We start from the raw sequence: 16,159 nt of genomic DNA, 5'->3' as shown, positions 1-16,159 counted from the left end.
AATCATGCTAGCAACAATTCAAAAGGAGATAACTCACTAAAGCACAAGAACTTCATGGATTAAGAACCCCTACCTTGATTTGGTGCAAAACCCTCAACTGGGTCAAGCATTTTGAATTCCCTATGGAGGTCCAAAGCTGGAATTGTTGGTATGGATTTAAAGATCTCGTCGTGGGCTTCTAAAAACTCCTAGTGTTGAGAGAGAAATCTAACTTCAAAGTTTGGAAGCAAAAAGAAAAAGAAAAAGTGAAGCCAAGGAAGAGAGAAAGAGGACCAGCGGGAGTGAGAGAGAGAGGGTTGAGAAATGAGATCAAAATGATCTCTAACCCCTTTTAATGATAGTGGTGGGGCCCACCCTTTTTAATTTATTTTCTCTTTTTCTTTTATCCTTATTTTACACCACATAAATATATATACACACATTTAATTCACAATCCTCTAAATCACATTAAATAAAATAAACATGATGTAATTGGATCCAACAAAATTTCCCACGAGCAACAATTCCGGTAGCGGGTCCCACACGGGACCGTTCGGCCTAAAAAATTGAAAAAATGCGAAAATGGTCACCCTTACATTTCAAAGAGTCCTGGACTCAATGAAATGCCCCAAAAAATTTTAGGACATAACCGGTACACTCCACAATGTCCAGCACGATAAATGTGAAAAGACAAAAATACCCTTGCAGCGACAAAATTTCTGGAAAAAAAAAAATGATGAAAATCGGAAACATCACAATCTACCCTCCTTAAAGAGATTTTGTCCTCGAAATCTACCCTCCTTAAAGAAGAAGGCACAACCACACACCTTCCTAAGAAACATTTCACAAAACCCCAAGACAAAGGACTCAACAACCTTATTGCCTTTTACACCGGCGCCAACAGGCAATCACACTCTGCCGCCTGAAAATCCAATGATCACCACCCTATGAGAGAACTCATCTCTTACATCATCATACACAAAACCCACTAAATTTTATACTCGACTTAAGACCGATACTGGTCTCCTCTACACCGCTACATAATACTTCAGAGCTCGAAAAGAATGGTCACAATACCCCTGGACATAACAACATCCTATCACAACTCATCCTTCTAAAGGGCAACCCATCACATCACACAATCAGACTCAAACTCCATCTACACATCTCTGTCCAACCAATACTCGTCATCCAATATACGGCTATACTCCCACAAAATCATACAATGACCACCAACCACACTAATCGATAATTATTATACTGGTCAACCTCAAGATAACTAAATGATGAATCTCCCAACAATTTTACAATCGCGAGTCACCAAACCAATAAAGCGTACTATCTTGTGCCCAGGACTCAAATCCTTAAAATAAGGTCTTTAATAATCAAGCGGATTGGACACTTCGTCTCACCTAACACACCTCATCACTCGAGACAACTTCCTGAATTCACACTGAGACTCCGAAACTACTCGCCATACCATGCTCTCGTTATTCGTGACAATTCAAAGCAATCATTGACCTTTGACCCGACATCGTGCTAAAGATGGATTGACTCAAAAGAAATGGTTGGCCAGGCCATTCTCATCACCGATCCGATCTCAACACAGATGTCGTTCCTGTCCTCGGGTCTAAACCTCAAACATAACTCTACATAGTTCTCAAAGTAACCACGAGATCCACTCTCTAATCAATTCATCGCTCTACACAACCTCAACAATTATTTAGTCATATTCCAGCCCTAAAAATTCTAATCGGACCTCAATCACAACAAGCTAAGGCAACCCAACGCCAATACCATAATCATTAATCACCCTAAAAGCTTTTCAGTTACTTCATATTACCTATAGCCGGTAATCAATCATAACATCATTCGACTCGATTCTTATTTCTTCAAAATGCACAATACAACCGTCTCATGTTTGAAACCTCAAAACTAAAGTCAATCATCTCATTATTCTTCAATGGAGTCTCACATTCACTTCCTCAATCACGTAATTTTAAGGTAACATTGATATTTATCCTCAAAGCACTGCTCAATTCAAACGCCTACAAAATCATCTGAGTACATGAGTCATATCACATCATTTATTCATTCTCAATCTATCATTCATACCACATTCCCTAGCCATCACCGCCAGTGTCAAATACCGAAGGGGATCTAAATTGGAGACTTTACAATGATTCCAACTCGAATTAAATCACTAGATATGAGTTACTTAACGATCATGGACTAAAATACTAACACGTGATCAAGTAAAACTTCATTGGAATTAATTTCATGAGTTTCAAACTTAAACTTTACATCATGAACGATTTACATCAAAATAAGTTTACAATATCGAGTTACATTATTATTTACAAACCAAATGAACTTAATACACTTCATGGCAAGAGCTTTACAAAACGAGTTCAGGTAATACAAAATATCCCCAAAAATGTACATTCATGTTCCCTCAAGACTATGGTGGATTTTCATCCGCCAATTCCTTACTATGACCTGAAAAATGTTAAGGATGCAGGGTGAGCACTTTGCTCAGCAGGTGGCACTTAAGACATGTCTCTTGTGTCCCCGTGAATCCATACAATGAATAGGATAATGGGAAGCGGGATCATACCATGTCAGGAAAATACAACATCATATCCAATCTCGACATAAACAATACGGTGCAATGTAATGCAATGCATGCCGATGTCGCTCCCCATTTTCAACATTCAAATCCATCACTTTTCAAACTGTTAATATAACCCCCTTTGGTACCCCCTCAGCGCCGAGAGAAGAATTGGCTACTGTCCCTAACCGTTGGTACCTCCGCAGCGTCATTATGAGGCCCAGAGAGCTCAACCACGCTAGGGCAGTCTCCTTAGTTCCCTCTAGGTTACATTAACCTACCGGCCCTTTGGTGACTCCGCGGCGACCGGGTTTTCATAAAACCGTTTCATCAAAACACTTTCCCGAAATTTCTCATTTTCATTTTAAAACAATTCATCCCATTTATTGCCCAATGCCAATGCATAGATGTATCAATGCTATACACATATATTTATCATCCCACAACTAGTGCAATTTTAATCAACAAGGCATGGTTTACAAGAATTACTAAAAAGATCATAACATGCTTTTATACAACAAAGATCTAGCATGATAAACACTTAAAACACAACACTTAAGCATGCTCTTCACATAGGTCATTCAATATACATGATCACCATTAACATATATACACAACAACCAATAATTTGCTATATTCTACATAAATTAATCATGCTAGCAACAATTCAAAAGGAGATAACTCACTAAAGCACAAGAACTTCATGGATTAAGAACCCCTACCTTGATTTGGTGCAAAACCCTCACATGGGTCAAGAATTTCGAATTCCCTATGGAGGCCCAAAGCTAGAATTGTTGGTATGGATTTGAAGATCTCGTCGTGGGCTTCGATTTGCCGCAAACGGCTTCTAAAAACTCCTAGTATTGAGAGAGAAATCTAACTTCAAAGTTTGGAAGCAAAAAGAAAAAGAAAAAGAAAAAGAAAAAGTGAAGCCAAGGAAAGGAGAGAGAGGACCAGTGGGAGTGAGAGAGAGAGGGTTGAGAAATGAGATCAAAATGATCTCTAACCCCTTTTTGTGATAGTGGTGGGGCCCACCCTTTTTAATTTCTTTTCTCTTTTTCTTTTATCCTCATTTTACACCACATAAATATATATACACACATTTAATTCACAATCCTCTCAATCACATTAAATAAAATAAACATAATGCAATTGGACCCAATAAAATTTCCCGCAAACAACAATTCCGGTAACGGGTCTCACACGAGACCGTTCGGCTCGAAAAATTGAAAAAATGCGAAAATGGTCACCCTTACATTTCAAAGAGTCCTGGATTCAATGAAATGCCCCAAAAAATTTTAGGACACAACCGGTACACTCCACAATGTCCGGCACGAAAAATGTGAAAAGACAAAAATACCCTTGCAGCGACAAAATTTCTGAAAAAAAAAAAAAGAAATGGCGAAAATCGGAAACATCACATTAAAAGCTTAGGTAAAAATTATCATTACCTCTTTTTCATCTGAGGAATGATCAGAAGGGTCATCAGCCACATTAATTATGGGGTCATCGGCCAGTTTAATTACAGGATCATCAGCCACGTCTTATGTAGCCTGAGGGCTTTTGGTATAGTTTTCTACCTCATATTTCTTACCCTTGTTAAATTTTGTCCTTTTTAATGTCCCATAGGCAGTTGATTTCTTTCTTTTTCCCTGAAAATGAACTTTTATTAAAAATTGTTTCGGCCAATAATAGTTGTGGCCGAGAGTTAGGTATTAATATTGGCCAAGTATTTCAATAATATGGCCGATATGATTATCTTCGTGTGCTGATGAGTGTAAACTTTTACCTTGCCTACAATAGGAGGGGCTGGAGCAACATCAGGGATGGTGGCTAATTCAGTTTCTGCAGGCTGAGAAGGTTGACTCGAGGAAATTTCATGATCTGGAGGATTAACATTTTCTGGATTAAAGGAGGCTGACAAGGTTTCATTATCTGAATCTGTAAAAGGGTAAGAGAATTTAATTCAAAGCTTTTAAATAAATATATATATATGAAAATAAAGGAAGATTATACCTTTGAGAAGGCTGGTTGTGGCCTTTGCCTTAGCTTCTCTCTCTTTATTTATCCTTGTTGGAGCATTTGTTGGTTGAGAGAAATGAAGTTTCTTGGCTGTTTGTTTCTTGCCTTTAGGAGGATCTTTTTGAGGCACTTTCTTTAGAGTAACAGCCCTGGTAATTATGAATGCCCCTTCAAAGGCCATAGATATGAATTTAAATGAGTCCAAGATTTTAATGACAAAGGATTAGCACTCAGCTGTCCTGGTAGAGACAATGTAAGAGGACCACCATTGGTCAAAACTGGAATCTGAGGCTGGGTTTTTTATGAAAGGTTGGAATTTGAATTCAGCTTGCAAACTAGAAAACCGAGAAGATACATTCTTAACATAAGATTCATCCGGAAATACCACACGCCGATTGAAATTTTTGTTAAAGGAGAGATAAGGAGGCATAGGAATCATTTGAGTCAGGCCGAATTGCCTAGCAAGCTGACTAGGGTTGTAAAACTCTACCCCGAGCTTTGAATTTACTGTCCCCAAAGGATCAGTGTTGAAATGAAGATCTTTTGAAAAAAGGAAACTGGCCCACATGGCCGAAAACTCATCATTAATCTTCTTTGTGGATACCCCTTGAGGAGGAATCAGCTATCGAGGGGCTTGAGAACAGTGAGAGAATAAAAAGTACTAGCTGATGGTTCTATGCTCACAGCCAGAGTAGAAGAAATTAAAACAATCTCCAAATGAGTGGGATTTGGGCACGACCGATGCATAACTCACAGAAAGGAGTGGGTCATTGGCCGATGGCCTCACCACAGGCCCTAATTCAGGAAAGTAAACTTGTAACCAAATTTAAAATAACCAGAGGGGGCCACCATAACTCACATCCAAAGTTAGAGGTGAGCAAGTCATAAATTCCCCTATATAAATAGGATAACACTAAAGGAGCTAGAGCAAGGGGTTTACCTCTGGAAAAAACAACGGCCACATAAATGTAATCCTTGGTAACTTAAAATGCTGGTACACATAGAAGGAATTTGTTCAGCCAGGCCAACAAGAAGTCAATATGCTCGGCATCATTTATAGGAACGCGAGGATCCATGGTAGAGGTTAAATAATTGCCATATGAGGATTTAGAGGATTTGGTTCCAATTTGCTTAGAGGGAAAAATAAAGGAGGAGTCTTCTTCTACCGGTAAAGTGCTCACATCAATCCCAAAGGGTTTAAAGCCGGTTAAATAGCATACATCTTGAATGGTTGGAGCCATCATGCCACACCTTAAATGTAAAGAGTTGGTGGTGGTCGACCAGTTGAACATAACTGCTATCATCAGAGCCCTGTCCTGAGCAATATTTGTTTTGCTCAATTGAATGGCATCATAAATACCACAAGTTTTCCACGTCTCTCCTTTCACAGCTCCAACTCGGTCGACCCAATTGATCCAAGCATCATTGGGAATATGCCATGTCCTAAAATGAAAATGTGGCAAACTGCCATTTTCATTAGGAGGGAAAGTTTGAAGAAATGGAAGTGCCTCGGCCGAGGGGTAGTAATGCAAGATGGATGAAGGAGCTTTATCAAGGAAGGCAGGACCTAAACCCTTGAAGTCAGTGCGAAGATCTATGAGAATATTAAAGCAATACTTGTAAAAAGAAAAAGTTTTCAGGGATTTCTCGATGGCACTGCTGTGAGTTGAAGAATCTGAAGGTTGTGGGGCCGAAGTAAAGTCAGTTGACTTGGTTTTCTTAGGAGCCATCAAAGATCGTCAAGGGGAGGAATCTGGGTTGTTAAGAGATGAGAAAGGGAATTTCAAAATTTGTGATTTAAGGCAAGAAGAATGATTTTAGGGTTTTAGAGAACACAGAGCTAAATACTAGTGTTGAGATAGATATGCCTAATCACCGCTTTAATCGGGAATCGTTAACTATTAAGGCAGATAGTTAGGAAATTAAAAGAGTTATTACCAAATTTTGAAATTCAAGTTTATGTTCGATTCAAATTCCAAACGCCTATCATAAGCGATAAGGCATTTGAAATTCAGGGGGCATTTGTTAGCACCAAAACTTGGCAGCCAAGTTTCAAGGAGAGTCGGCCAATAGAGAGACAAAGGGAGCAAATCTAGGGAATATATCTCAGCCACCTTATCAATAAGGTTGTTGCTGAATATATTTACAGAAATTCGAATCGATTTAAATATGGTCATCAATTAAAAAGGAAGGACTTAGGGATTTAGTTACAATAAGTTACTAAATCCCTATGAAGTATGAGTGTAGTTGAAGAAGGAAATTGAATCCCTATGAGATAGGAATTTCAAAAGAAGGGGGCAGCCACTTAAGTATATGGGTAAAAGCTATAAATGGCCAATGAGCCATTTTAAGGGAAATTCGGCTGAAAGGAAGTTGCTATAAATTAGCAACTATTCAGCAATATTTTAGCAACTCACATTTGACTAGATCAGAAAGAGTTTTTGGCAAGGATTTCTCTACTAAAGCAAGAAGCAAAACGAGACGAAGAGCAAAAGAACACTGGTTTTGACTTAGTTTGAATAACAAAATAAAGAAAATCAAGGAATTAGAGATATTTTAGCAAGAAATAAATTTAGAATAGTTGATTTAAAACTTCTATAGATAGAAGTATTGTAAGCTTATTCTAATTTGTCCAGCACCACCCACAAAACATGAACCAAAATTCATTTATCAAATAACTCAACGTCATCTTTATCTTCAATTATTTTGTCCAAATGGCAATTTCCATTCGAAGAATATGAGTTCCAATACCTTATAATTCTTTTTGCAATGCTTAATTATTCTATTTGCAATTTATTCTTTGTTTTATGCAAACAAATTTAAATGACAAATCTTTGATCAAATTCATGTCAATTTAATTCGGCCTGCTTTCTCATTCCAAAATGTCATTATTTTCCATGTAATTTTCGTTCAGCCATTTCCTTTATTGTTCATTTCAATTCGGCCGATTTACTTTTCAATCCATTTCAATTTAGTCAGTTCATTTTCATTTACTTTTTATCGCATTTTACTTCTTTTAAGCACTTTAGATAAAAAGTCCTTACTACAAATAAGGCATAAAAAGAACCTTACTGGGAGTTCTTACTAGTCTCCCACACAATCGCCTGAGAGTCAGCCATCGGAAAAAGGGATAGGCTGGTGTTCGAATTTACAATTTTGAGTATTTTGTACAAATACTCTGGCACGCCTGCAAAGAGTCCATTGACCAGCGTAAAACCGCGCAAACATTTATATAAACCAAGAACTACAAATTATGTGTGTGTGTGTATATATATATATAAACTGTGTGTGTATATGTACAACGAACGAGATATAGAGACAGAGAAAGACCTGGGGCTTCAATTTAATGATGAATACAAAAATTAAACGGAATGGGAGTGAGACCAGATGCTTCGATCTGATGTCAAATTAAAAAATTGAACCGAATGAGAGTGAGACCAAAGGCTTCGATCTGATGTCGAATACAGCAATAGAAATACTAGGGCATCATCATCTCTTGAGAGAAATAGGACAAAAGGAGAAAGATGTGCATCATCTTCGTCTTGAGAGAAAGAGGGCAAACAAGAAAACTAGGGCTGCTGGAGAAAGAGCAAAGGGAGCGATTTTTCTGGAAGCAAAGCGAAAAAAAAATAAAATAAAATAAAATAAAAAAGAAATAAAACCGACCATATTGCCGGGTCAAATCCATTTTAATTGGGTATTACCCAACTTAAGTTGAATAGGGTTAAAGGACACTTGTCATGCCCTTATTAAGCCACATACCCAGGTTGGACAAACTTCATCCAACGTGGGTTGGATGCAAGTTTTCTCCTTAAGTAAAATATTTACATGTACATGGTTGGTCTGACAACTTTTGTAGTTCCTGCATGTTTCAAAACCGTTTAAGATCCTTTTTCTTTTTCTTTTTCTTTTTTTTTTTTTCTTTTTTTTTTTTTTGGTTGAAATATACAGGCAAACTATGAGAAGGAAATAATAAAATAAAAGAAAGCCTGGAGTTTTATTTGAAAAGTCCAAAGAAGATAAATATATTTTTTCATATATAGCATTTAAATTTTTTTAAAAAAAAATTAATTTGATATCATACTAATTTAAACTTAAAAGGATACTTTAATCATTTTAAGAGATTAAAAAGGCTCACTCCTAAAAGGGACTATTTTTATGGGACAGAGAATATCATTTTTAGCAGTCAAATGAAGAAATAGATTAATGGATCTAAAGTTCACAATAAACAAGCAAACAATATCATAATACACCTTATGCTCCTGTCATCAATTGTTAATTAATTATATGGTGTGTTTAAATAGACAAATTAAAAGTAAAGGTGCAATTTGGATTAGTGAATTTCCAAAAAAAATAAAACAAACAAACAAACTTGAATTTGATACAATTTGTCATGGATTTGGACAGGCGGTTTATAATTAGAATTAGATATGAATAAAAATCTCAACATGAACTTAATTTGAGATGGATTTGAAGTGTCGATAATTTGAACCTGAATTTTAACCCAATTATTTTATATATTATCAAAATTAGATATTATTTATAAGCATGTATATATATTTTATAATGATCAATCTCTTTTTAAGTTTCTTTTCTTTAAATATTGAATGATTATTATAATAACTAGTTCATTGAATTGAAGTCCAGATTATGTTGGATCTAATTTCAAAGTTTTCCTTATATGATTCCTAGGCTTCCCTACAATATAATTACTAACAAGAAATATAATATAGAAAAAAGAGTAACAAGAAATAGAATATAGAAAAAAGAGTAACAAAAAACAAAATAATATTTTTCTCATAAAGGATTTTCTTTTTCCAGGTAAATATCTTTTTTAATTTTTATATTTCCTTTGGCAAATGTCTAGATCAAGGTTGAAGTCAAGTTCATCAGGCGCGGCACTGCATATAGAATAACTTATTGATAATTGATGGGTAAGTTAATTTTTTTTTTAATAAATATTCTACAACAATCAAACAGCAAAAAATTAAAAATAAAAAATATATATTTTTTAAAAATTTTTTTACATCCAAACAAAAAGAGCATAATGGTGAGTGAAACTAAATTCATGTGATCTAACTAGTTCATTGAGTTGACTTCCAGATTATGGTGGATCTAATTTCAAATTTCATTATATGATTCCTAGGCTTCCCTACAATATGAGTACTGCCAAGAAAAAGAACATTGAAAAGACAGTAACAAAAACAAAAAACAAACAAACAAAAAAACAATTAAGAGTTTTAATGGTGGGTGAAAATAAGATCCAGGTTTTTGACTTTTTCTAATTTCCTTCATTAACACTGCATATTCAACATTATTAGTACTCTCTTATCTCTATATATACAAGTTCAGTTTCTTGTTTAATGCATCTTTTAGTTCACAATTACACTGATCACCTCCTAGTTTTTGCTTAGATAACAAGAATGTGGTCAGTTGGATTACTGTGTGTTGGGGCAGTGCTTGCCATTGGCATCACTCACTGGATATACAAATGGAGGAATCCCAAATGCAATGGAGTTCTTCCTCCTGGTTCAATGGGCATCCCTCTTATTGGGGAGGCTATTCAGTTAATCATTCCTAGTCATTCTCTGGAATTGCCACCTTTCCTAAAACATAGACTGAAAAGGTACGGGATCAAACTATTATTAACATGGGCATTACTCATTGGCCTAGTAGCTAAAGCACCCAGCTCTGCGAACTGGTGTGCCTATGTTTGAATTCCCCTCCCCTAGTCGTACATGTCACATCAATTTTATTTTATTTTTTTAATTTCAAAACCTTGGCTTTGTGATTTTCACAGAGTTAGGCAGTAATACTTGTTAAGTGTAATACATAGGTTCCTCATCTTAATGTCCTTTTCTTCCTATCAGTTAATTGTTTTTATTTTATTTTATTTTATTTTTTATGTTCCTTTGTCTCTATTCGGTTCATTGTTTTACAACTTATTATTGTACATTAGCTGAAGGCAGTATCTTATAGAAGACATGACTCAATATAGATCAAATGAATCCTTACTATCATAGTACATATCACTTTTCTTTTGGTTAGATGATTCTGTATCACTTGATCTGAGAATTTACCGCCTGCTTAATTCTTTCTTTGATGCAGATATGGATCAATCTTCCGAACAAATGTGGCAGGACGGCCTGTCATTGTAACAGCTGACCCTGAATTCAACTATTTTCTACTTCAGCAGCATGGGAAGTTGGTTGAATCGTGGTCTTTGGACACATTCGCAAAAGTCTTTGCACAAGACTCTAGGATTGATCGCGCTCATGTTCAAAAATATGTGAGAAGCTTGGTCTTGAATCACTTTGGTGCAGGGTCCATCAGAGAGAAGCTCCTCCCTCAGTTTCATGAGGTGGTTCGCGAAACTCTTTGTGCCTGGTCAAGGCAGGACTCCCTTGAGATGAAAAGTGCAGCCGCGAAAGTAAATTTCAGACTCATCCGTTCACTATATAAACTAATTTTGCATCTACATATGAATTTATTTTACGATTGTAACAATTCTATTTGGCCATGACAGATGACTCTAGACTTCGGTGCAAAGCAGCTATTTAGCTATGATCCTGAAGAGTGGCCTGAGAAGCTAAGTGACTTGTTCAAAAATTTCGAACAAGGTCTGATGTCCCTTCCCTTGAACATCCCCGGTACTGCACACCATAGATGTTTGATGGTAAGTAGGATAATCTTTTCCTAATATATAATCAGGTTTATATGATCAAAATAGTTACTGATTGTATCCAAAAAAAACTTTTGTTTAGAATCACAAAAAGGTCTCAAACATGATGAGGGATGAGTTGAGGAGGAGGCTCGCGTCAACTGACAAGAGGCATCAAGAGGACTTGCTTGATCATTTCATTCGTGACATGAACACCGAGCAGTTCTTGGCAGAGGATTTCATTGTTCAGCATATGTTTGGCTTTTTATTCATCATCTTTGATTCTGTTTCAACATCAATTGCACTAGCAATAAAGTTACTTGCAGAACACCCTTTGGTGTTGGAGGAATTAACTGTGAGTTCAACTATACTTCAACAGCTTTTGAGATATATATATATATACAATTTCCATATGTGTTTACAGTACTGATAGTGTTTGTTCATCAGGCTGAGCATGAGGCAATCCTTAAAAACAGAGAGAATCCGGATTCCCCAATCACATGGGAGGAATATAAATCAATGACATTCACACTACAGGTCAATTACAATATTTCTTAGTGTTCTAATTTTCTAATGTAACCTACATTGATGTACTCAACAACCTGATGGTCTATTGTAAATTACAGGTTATCAATGAAACTCTTAGGTTGGCAAATATTGCACCAGGGATGTTTCGAAAAGCAATAAAGGAAATCAATGTAAAAGGTAAAATCGCGTAAAAATTGGTTTAGCTTTTCCAGTTTTTCTGCAGAGTTTAATTGAAATTGATCACTAATTGGGATATTTATTTGCAGGATACACAATTCCTGAAGGATGGGTAATTATGCTTGCCACTTCTGCTCAACACTTGAACTCTGACAAATTTGAGAATCCACTCGAATTCAAACCAAGCCGTTGGAAGGTGGGAGATTGATCTCGAGCTTCAAAACTTGAATCAGACTTCATTTATCTTTTTATTTTCGATCTTCATTTTCATAAAATTTACTAATTCCTGGTGTCATTTATATATATATATATATATATATATATATATATATATATATATATATATATATATTATATGAAAAAGCAGAACCTTGAGTCATCTGTTATAGCAAAGAACTTCATGCCATTTGGATCAGGCCTGAAGCAATGTGCAGGTTCAGAATATAGTAGGGTGATTATTGCCACCCTTCTCCATGTGTTGGTCACAAAATACAGGTATTTTTCTTCCTATTACTTTCTATACATAATATATAGTTGAATGCTCGAGTCTCAGAGCTGTCACTTTGTGTGAAATAATGCTAAAAGGTTGAGTCTGGCTCGAGATTTTCTATCCAAGTATGATGTATTAACCAATTTATGTTTTCTATGTTCCTGCAGTTGGACAAAAATCAATGGATGCGAGATCATGCGATCTCCTATTATAAGATTTCCAAATGGATTTCACTTCAAAGTCTCCGAGAAGATTAATTGAAGAGTTTGCTGAAAATTCAGTTCTTGGAATCCTTTGCGTACTTAGAAAAGAATAACTGAAGAGTGCTTTTTTTCAGTTCTTAGAATTCTTAGAATAAACTTCCTTGTCAAGGAAAGTAATAGCTGGATTTCCAGGCATTTTAATAGTCTTCCTTTTTAAAATTTTATGCAGCTTGTAATCTATGCTTAGATGGTGTATTTTTTATGAATAAAATTGTCAGTAAGTGTAACCAACCTCTGGTGGACATATCAGACAAATATATTGTCCAAAATGAAAATATATATATATATATAGATATATATATATATATTTGTTGTCTTGCCCAGCTTCTGTACTACATTCTCTCTCTATATATAGATGCAAAAACCATGTTACTCAAGCACAATAGTATTATAAATTTTTTATATATATATATATATATATATATATATATATATATATATTATTTTTTATTTTTTGTGTAAGTGAAATTATATAAGAAAATGTACAGGAGAAGAGGGGCATAGCTCAGAAGAGATGAACAAAGGCAAACATGCTTAATGTTGACAAAGACCATTGATCGATTATATTCTTTTTAAGTATTAATGTAGTGAGGGGTTCGAGTTTGGATGGGAATAAAAAGTGTATGTGAGTGGAGATGTGGGTGTATTTCTTGCAAATATATATATATATATATATATATATATATATATATATAATAATGATAATAATAATAAAATTATGAAGATCTGAAAACCTTCAATTCTATTAATTATGTGAAAGAAAAAAAGAAGAAGAAAGAAAACATGTTATAGCTCAATGCTCACACAACAGTGGATGAATGGTTACCCAGAGAACAAAGATCTATTAAATCATTTTCTGAACAAATAGATGTGATACACATATTATTTTCCTTTTACAAAAAATAACTTTAAAGGGTGATCAAATAAATAAATGATAGCTCTACAATCTGTATGGATTTTTTTATTTGTAAATGCAATTAAGAGATAAAGTCCAAGTCCACAGTCTTCCCAACATAGCTTATAAATAGACAAAACAGTCAAAAGAGTTTAGGTTTAATAGAACGTTTGAAACTAATACTCATTTATTTCAAATAATTTATCCATCTTTTTATTTTTTTATAATATTTTCAAACTGTTTTTTATATTGATATGATTAAATAAGAGAAGGAATGTGTGCGTACCAATTAGAAAGAAAAAAAAAATGCACTAATTAAGAAATAGATAAATTTAAAAATTCAGTCTTATTAATACATGCAATAAAAAAATATTAAAAATTCACTATCATAAAAAATTAAATGAGAAAAACACCCGAATTTTTTAAAAACAAACCATTGCCGAGAGTATTGGGCACAAACGCGAAACTATTCATTGATAAATATTTCTCATTGTTCTAGTTACGGAAAAAATAAAAATAAAAATTTACTCCAATTTTTTTTTTAATAATTTTTTATTTTATTAGCAAAAAGACACACTACTCATTTTGTTTTTTCGGAGACTTTCAATATTCACTTTAGAGGATAGAGAAGATATCACAAGACCACAAGGCCTTTGATAATTCATTTAATAATATTTAAATATACTATATTGTCCAACTCTAATAAAATAATATTTGATCATATAGTAACCAATAATTCTACTATGTCGCCATCATTAATTAGTATAATCTTCACTTATTTTATCTTAAATAAAATCATATAATAAAAATAATGTAAATAATAAATTATCTTCAAATTGTTAAAAAAATTATTTTGCTTCGTGTGTGTATATATATAGAATAAGTCTTATTTAATCTTTATATATATATATATATATATATATAAAGATTAAATAAGACTTATTCTACTAATATTGACTAATTAATTATATATGTAATGACTTAATTATGCTGAGTTGCATGTGAGTCATTATATTAACCAATCAATAAGCATTATTTTTTTTAAGATTAAACAAGACTTATACTAAAATGTTTATCGACTAATTAATATAATGACTTAATCATGCTGAGTTTTATGTGAGCCATTAACTATATGAATCCGCCAATAAGCATTATTTTTTTAATATTAAACAAGACTTATACTAAAAGTCTTACAGACTAATTAATGTAATGACTCACATAATTAAGTCATTATTAACTCATTGTAAATAAGCATAATTAAGTCATTATATTAATTAGTTGATTAGAATCTTAATATAAGCTAGTTTTGTTTAATATTAAAAAGATCATATATAAAGCATATATTTTCCAACATAACATTTGGCGATCCAATTTAATCCTGACCTGTCACTTAAAAAAAAAAACATGGAGCACAAGAGTATAATAATATATATATATATATATATATAAAGATTAAATAAGACTTATTCTACTAATATTGACTAATTAATTATATATGTAATGACTTAATTATGCTGAGTTGCATGTGAGTCATTATATTAACCAATCAATAAGCATTATTTTTTTTAAGATTAAACAAGACTTATACTAAAATGTTTATCGACTAATTAATATAATGACTTAATCATGCTGAGTTTTATGTGAGCCATTAACTATATGAATCCGCCAATAAGCATTATTTTTTTAATATTAAACAAGACTTATACTAAAAGTCTTACAGACTAATTAATGTAATGACTCACATAATTAAGTCATTATTAACTCATTGTAAATAAGCATAATTAAGTCATTATATTAATTAGTTGATTAGAATCTTAGTATAAGCTAGTTTTGTTTAATATTAAAAAGATCATATATAAAGCATATATTTTCCAACATAACATTTGGCGATCCAATTTAATCCTGACCTGTCACTTAAAAAAAAAAACATGGAGCACAAGAGTATAATAATATACTATAAAGAAATTTGAAATTAATTTTGAGTAGACCATACCACCAAGTAGCAAATGGTCCATGGCTTTCTAATAATTTTTATATTAATATGTCAAATGACAACTCCAATAAGAATGAGATAAAAATTGGGTGGGTTGCACTACCGAGTAACAAATGGTCCACGACTATCTAATAATTAATTTCTCTATTGAGTAACTAATCAATAGTTGGGATGATGTTGTATATTTCAACCTCACATTTTAAAATTTTGATTTAGAATGTGGTCCATTAATGCTTTAGGAAGGAAGAAATTCGCCCTATAAATTCAAGCATACACATATGCATTGCATGCTCACAAATTACCATCAACGTGTTGGGAGAGATGACAATAAACAAACACAGCGGAATAATTCTTCTCCCTATATGTAAACAAATATAGTATATCTCTACTTTTATATGCACTGAAAATAATAGAGAATAAATCAATCATACCAAGCCACAAGAACACAAGCAATTTTTACGTGAAAAACTTCCCCAGTGTGAGGAAGAAAAACCACAGGACCTAGTCCAATTAAAATCTCCACTATCAACCAAATAATGG

At 33.7% G+C, this 16,159-nt stretch overlaps 1 protein-coding gene across 1 annotated transcript; it reads left to right on the top strand.

Annotated features, from left to right (window-relative positions):
* The first annotated feature begins 10,035 nt into the window (after positions 1 to 10,035).
* Positions 10,036 to 12,729, top strand: LOC132270031 (beta-amyrin 16-alpha-hydroxylase CYP87D16-like). The gene is made up of 9 exons (XM_059771250.1): positions 10,036 to 10,238; positions 10,721 to 11,042; positions 11,139 to 11,288; positions 11,377 to 11,628; positions 11,721 to 11,810; positions 11,900 to 11,978; positions 12,068 to 12,174; positions 12,346 to 12,473; positions 12,636 to 12,729. The coding sequence occupies exons 1-9, from the start codon at positions 10,036 to 10,038 to the stop codon at positions 12,727 to 12,729; spliced, it is 1,425 nt and encodes a 474-aa protein (XP_059627233.1).
* The last annotated feature ends 3,430 nt before the right edge of the window (positions 12,730 to 16,159 follow it).

Source organism: Cornus florida, unplaced genomic scaffold (assembly GCF_030987335.1).
Source record: "Cornus florida cultivar Cherokee Brave unplaced genomic scaffold, ASM3098733v1 CherokeeBrave_3.0.0_Hap2_Chr08, whole genome shotgun sequence".
In the NCBI taxonomy this organism is placed as follows: Eukaryota; Viridiplantae; Streptophyta; class Magnoliopsida; order Cornales; family Cornaceae; genus Cornus; species Cornus florida.
The sequence above is the reverse complement of the archived record's forward strand: the minus strand, read 5'-3'. Positions and strand labels throughout refer to the sequence as shown.

Excerpts from the sequence above, each read along its gene's own strand:
- LOC132270031 (XM_059771250.1), top strand. The coding sequence starts at position 10,036 with ATGTGGTCAGTTGGATTACTGTGTGTTGGGGCAGTGCTTGCCATTGGC. Across the intron at positions 11,811-11,899 it reads CAATGACATTCACACTACAG|GTTATCAATGAAACTCTTAG; the intron begins GTCAATTACAAT and ends TGTAAATTACAG. Across the intron at positions 12,474-12,635 it reads GTGTTGGTCACAAAATACAG|TTGGACAAAAATCAATGGAT; the intron begins GTATTTTTCTTC and ends ATGTTCCTGCAG.